The following is a 6000-nucleotide window of genomic DNA, read 5'->3' as shown; positions in this document are numbered from 1 at the left end:
TTTAATATAATATTTGATATGTTTTATACCTGAACTTGAAAAAGTTCCTTTGTAAAAATACACAAAAGCGTTTGTGATGTTGTGTAAATTTCTAAAACTCACCACACAGTGAGAGAAACTTAGAACTGGTTTGGCTGGTGACAGCCCTGTTCTGGATTTTTCCACTACACATTTTTTCCTATATGACCAGCTGAAGCAGAGCCTCATTCACATCTAAAGACACAGTACCATCAGCGTGGACCTGCGTCCCATCTCTCTACCATGTATACATCCAGTCACAGGCGCCCTGCCCCATCCCACACTTGAACTTCACACTCTCGGTGGGGAACACACCAACACAAGTTGGAAGTGAACTCTGACGAAAGCAGACGCATTAACCATTTAACATAGCATGCTTTTACAGTTGCAGCTAGCAATGATTTCTATTATTTAGTGTGTAAAACAGGATGTGTCCTTTTACACAAATGATCTTATTCTTTCCCTCACAGCTCCACCTATGTTCTAACACCCTGACGGCTTTTGAGGCATCCCTCTGTGCTTTATGCTACGCCACAACATCCTGTTTCGACAGACGATGCAGAAAATAACGGAAGGAAGATGCTCTCAAAATGCTGTTTCACGGAGTACAAAGAAGTTTTGAGGTTTTAATAACAGTATGGACAACGCAAAATATGACCTGCTTATACACAAGATTAGCATTTTGCATATTCACAATACCAACTGCTTATTTACAACAATAATTTTACTTGTGTTCACCTACTGTTGTGGTGAGGTTTGAGAAAACTGATAAGAATCTCATGTTCGTCTGTGAGGTATATATGAAGCAACGCAGAGGGCCAAAACAGACTGTTTGGCTCTGTCCACAGTGACAGAATCACCCTGTTAGCCTGTCGTACTCTTATTACTTTGTTATTTCTTAAACTGTTAATGCAAGTTAAAGTAATGCCATGCACATGCAAGAAAACTCACCGCTAACTTGGATCATAACCTCGCTGCTGAATCCAGAGTTCACTCCCCTAGATGTAAGGTGAGCTTTGCAGGTGTATGATCCTTTATGCGTCTGACGGACCGGGTTGATTTTTAATGATGATCCGTCCCCATTAATGATCTCAACTGGGTTATTTTGGAGCTGCTGCTTGTTTCTGTGCCATGTAAACGTCCAGCCAGGGGTGCTGCTGACAACGTGACAGCGAAATTCCACCGCCTCACCTTCAAACACATCTTTCCAGGCAGTCTGAAGCTGCAGACCTGGTGTTGGTGGGTCTGTAACACAAAAAAAGAGAACTTTTAACTGCAGGTTAAAAGAGTATCAGTAAGAAAGCCAAATTGCTATGTACATCATCCAAGTACTATACATGCACCCAAAGTTACACACAGCCTCATGTAAATAAACATGAATGCTGTAGTTTATGTACTGGTGGCACAGTGGATACTTACCAATAACTTTAATTTCGACAGGTCCACTTTCTTTAGTTTGACTGGGCTTCTTTTTGCCCTCAACCACACAGGTGTAATATCCAGCATCTTGTGATGATGACACTGTGATTGTAAGCACTGACTTATCTGGGGACGGAGACGGATTTGGACCAGAACCTAGAGGGCTTCCATCTTTCTTCCATGTGATGATCAGCTCCGAGCTGCTAGTGGCTTTACATTCTAGCACTACTTTCTCAGAAGAGAAGACGTCTGACCAGGAGGACGTTCGCTCCAGAACTGGTACCGGAGGCTCTGAAAATTGATTAAAAAAGTGAAAGAATGGGAATGAATGAGGGTTTACACTCCTAAAAGAAAAACAACTGGGAGTTTAGATTCCATTCGTATATCCAGAATCTGAGCAAAACCCCCCTAATGATGGCTATAGACGTAATATAAAAATATCAGTAAATCTAAAAGAATAATCACAAACGAAGTACACAGAGGAGCATCTGTGAATGTAGAACGCAGTAAAAGCTGAAGGAGATGTGAGCACAAAAACACCAGATGCTAATCGTGTCAGGTAAGAACAGGAAACCAAAGTTACCAAAACTTGACAATTAAAGACCGGAAAAAACATTTTGATTGGTTAGATTTCTGTAATGACACAACCTCAGAATTGTTGCGTTGAATGGGGTGTTTTATGGGTCAGTAGGAAGTCTTTAGATACTCTACAGCATCAATCAGACATCACCTAAAAAGCTTACTCAAGTAGCCCGTTGTTGCTGGCCCTGCCCATTCCTTTACTGATAAATTGTACCCATCTATTCAACAGGACGGCATGCCAAAGCTCAAACACTCGCGCTGCATTCTTGAACACAACGAAGTGTTCACTGAATTCAGATCTGACTAGATGTCAGTGAAATACGTCACCTATCGGATGTGGTTAAATAAAACAAATCCATCATGCAGGTACTGCTGCCCACTAATGTGCAGTCCTGGCATGATGCTCGGCATGCCAGTTAAGGTAGCTCTGAAGCCAAAAACGAGCCCGACATGTTAGCGGCACAGTGTAAGTGGCGTTTGACGAGTACATATGATCTAAAAAACTGAGGTCATAATCTCACCAAAAGGAGGAGGTGCTGTCGATTCACTTTCTGTAGGATTGTAGGTGGTTGCTGGATGAAGAAGAGAAAAGATGTGGAGAGCAAAGTTTAGATTAAAAAAAAACAAGGTTTGAGTCATATCCACAATGTAAAGGTGAGACTTCATAAAAACACTGGTAACAGTTAAATCAGAGCTCCAATCTCAAACTGCGATGCCTAATTCTTTTTTAGTAGACATGAATGATTGAAATGAACACATTTTTCACAACTTTTAAGAACTTTTAGTTTGACAAAACAATGACTTAAAAACACTTCTCATGTAGAAAAAGGAGGAAAACATCCTTTGTGTCCTACATACAAAACTATTACACAATACATCCCCTCTCAATACTGTCAAGTGAAACCTACGGCATGATGACAGGAGACTATTGAGATTAGGCTGGCGTGAGGTAATACGGACACATGAGTTTATAAGTGTGTGTATCTAGTTGTAGGAACTTTCAGACTCATGACAATAAAGTACTTCATGTTCCTCTTGTTAAATTTACCCAAGTTCTACTTCCTAAACATTGCTCTTGCTCGACTCAGACCAGGCCATGTAGGCATTCAGTGCATAAATGTTGGTTTAAGAGACACTTTATGATCTTAACAGTTAACTTCTGTACTGAATCTGGTGTTTTTGCTCAACATGAAAATGTTTTAGAAAATCTTTTTCCAAAAATCATCTTCAACTTCTAAAACAGTGCAATCTGCTCGAATGTGTGAAAATCTGCTCTCGGCATGAAAGACAGTTTTTCCTACCATCGTTATCCTCAGAAGCACAAACAGCAACCGCATCTGTCAAAGAACCAAACAATGTTCAGTTGCATTAAGATTTGCATGTAAGTGAAAATATTCTTTATAAACTACAGAATTGAACATAAACGCTTAAAAACTTACATATTACACTGAAGACCTTGAACAGCCACATTTTCCATTGAGCTGCACGTGTAGCACATGTAGAGACTGGGTGTCTCAGTTGACTCATTTATCTGCTTCGCTGTGACATTCAGTAAAGGAAATAGAGCGCAGTTGCAGTATAAATGGGCGTATGTGACAGCTTCATTTCTGAACTCACCTCAGGACGGCAGCTTTCCTGTCGCTCTCAGACAACTGCCTTTTTTTGTTAAAGCAACAGGAAATGTGTTGGTGAACCACACTCAGATGTTTGTTGTTGATACAAAGTTGAACTGCTGATTTGTGTGAAATAAAAGGAGGGTTTAGGGAATTGAAAGAATGTGCAAGATGCTAAACTGTTGACAAAGCTCGATATTGTGCTCAATTTGACGATTTTAGACCTAAAGTCGTCTATGACTTAGCCAGCATGTCGTATCTGGGATATTTCATTGTGCAGAAAAAAACGAAACAAAAGAAATAATTTTAAAAAACTACCAACATCAACAAATGCATTCCTAAAATCAAAGTTATCCTTTTACTATGGTGCAGGCCATTTGGAAACTGTAGCTGAGGCGTGATTTGAGGGGATGAACGGAAACTGCAGGTTATTTAAATTCTACTTTTTTTATAAACTTATATGAAACTAGCGTCTAACCACAAACTGTGACTTCCTTTTGTCTTCAGCTGAAAGTTGCTCTCGAAAAACAAGAAAGGAAATTTCTTAACAGTTTCATTTTGACTGAAAACACCTTTTAGAGCACACATGTAACTACATTATATGTAATATTCAAAACAGCCTTAACGACCACATCAGTTTTAATTATTACGTGTCGAATGAATCTTTCTCTCTCTGGTGACTTCCTGTAAGGCTGGGTGTTTTGCACCGAGATGCATCACATTTCAGTTCCTGTGTAAGCGAGGACTTCACTCACCCTACTCACCACAAGGTGTCTGTATAACACAGAAAATCCCGTTATGTCATGTCAAACTAAAATAAACCTCGGTTCATATCAAACCTGGGAATAACAACAATAACCTATCTTTAAAAAAACATTTGTATAGATCAGTCTTTGGATTTATCCGGTTTATTAAAGCCTGATTAGATTTCACCAGGCCATGTATACTCGGTGGCCACTTCATTAGTTACACCTTGCTAGTACAAAGTACTTGGACTGCTCTTTTGCTTGCAGAACATCGTCAGTTCTTCATGATACAGATGATATAAGATGCACTGTTGCACTATATAAATAAAACTGAACAGAATTTAATTCGATTGAATTGAATGTGGACGAGAAATCGAGATAAATCACACCTGCCACCATTTTTTGCACTCTTCCAGCGTCAGTTTTGGTGTGTGCATTTGTGTAGCCTCACTGTTCTCTTATCACCCTACATGAGTGACTTCCAGTCTGGTCTTCTGCTGCTTCTTCATCAAGTTGTGCATTCAGAGCTCTTCTGCACACCTTGGTTGTAATCAGCGGTTCTTTGAGTTAGTGTTGCTCTGATATCAGCTCAAAGCATTCTGTTGATTCTCCCCTGACTTATGGCATCAATATTTTCTGTTTTTCAGACGATACCATCAAACCCTAGAGATGATTGTGTGGAAAAGTCCCAGAAGACCAGCAGTTTCTGAAATAGCCAGACCAGCCTGTCTGACACCAACAACCATGCCACGTTTAAAAATACTTAATTGAGCTTCTTTCTGATGCTGAGTTTGAACTTCTGCTTTGAAGATAGTGGATTATGGCAGCAGATATTATACAGACTGAGTTGCAGCCATGTGATGGGCAGTTGAACAGGTGTAGCCAGTGAAGTGGCTGCTGAGTATATGTTTCTATAAGGGGGGGGGGGACTGCATGATTTGTCTAAAGTAGTATTTAGTGAATCATGTGTTTTGGAGTCGTTTTATTTTGGTATTGATGCTATTACTACTACTACTAATAATAACAATAATAACAAACAATAATAAACAGGCACTTACAGGTACTGTTATCGGTGGCTTGAACCACATACAACAACCTCGGCTCTGTTTAAAACCGCAGTTTAGCGGTTGTTAGTGAGTAGTTGACATCAAAAGTTACCGGTGCTGTTGTGTCGCTTCTGACACCATTAATCGTTCCATACGTCAGCAAACATCTTTTTTTTTAAGTTACATAATGTAAAACTTACGTTGTCGTTAACGTTACTGTCACACACAATGATGCATTCACGGGTCGCTTTCACTTCCAGAGCGCACAGTCTCCTTCCTGTCTTCTAAACTGGGATTTCCGTAGTTTTTCTTTTCCCAAACTTTACCACTTCCCAGTGTTGCCAACTTAGCGACTTTGTCGCTATATTTAGCGAGTTTTCAGGCCACCTTAGCGACTTTTTTTCTGAAACGCGACTAGCGACAAATCTGGCGACTTTTTCTGGCGTTATTAGAGACTTATTTATGACGACTTTACTCTCAATAAGCAGCGGGTGCTGCGGTGGGCACCTCGCCCGTGCCAAAGCGCTCACAGGCCGCTATCAGGGCAGGGCTCCCGCACTGACTGCAACGCAGTCA

The 6000-nt window shown here is 40.4% G+C and overlaps 1 protein-coding gene across 2 annotated transcripts in view; it reads right to left on the bottom strand.

The window, feature by feature from the left end:
• LOC102209069 (hemicentin-1) overlaps window positions 1-5645 on the bottom strand; it is an 11436-nt gene extending 5791 nt beyond the window's left edge. Inside the window, exons 1-6 of one of the 2 annotated variants that reach the window (XM_005732524.1) lie at window positions 5625-5645; window positions 3459-3558; window positions 3321-3356; window positions 2541-2591; window positions 1438-1728; window positions 970-1263 (exon numbers count right to left, since the gene is read on the bottom strand). In XM_005732524.1, the coding sequence (XP_005732581.1) occupies window positions 970-1263; window positions 1438-1728; window positions 2541-2591; window positions 3321-3356; window positions 3459-3546 (760 nt within the window). In that variant the 5' untranslated portion in view covers window positions 3547-3558; window positions 5625-5645. Of the gene's footprint in view, window positions 1-969; window positions 1264-1437; window positions 1729-2540; window positions 2592-3320; window positions 3357-3458; window positions 3559-3636; window positions 3725-5624 lie in introns of those variants that run through there. The other variant, XM_005732523.2, reaches the window with a different exon arrangement.
• Window positions 5646-6000: the final 355 nt, after the last annotated feature.

The sequence above is a fragment of the Pundamilia nyererei genome, unplaced genomic scaffold (genome assembly GCF_000239375.1).
Source record: "Pundamilia nyererei isolate P.nyererei 1_Seehausen unplaced genomic scaffold, PunNye1.0 scaffold00047, whole genome shotgun sequence".
NCBI lineage: Eukaryota > Metazoa > Chordata > Actinopteri > Cichliformes > Cichlidae > Pundamilia > Pundamilia nyererei.
Note: the sequence above shows the minus strand (reverse complement) of the source record. Positions and strands in the feature narration are given on the sequence as shown.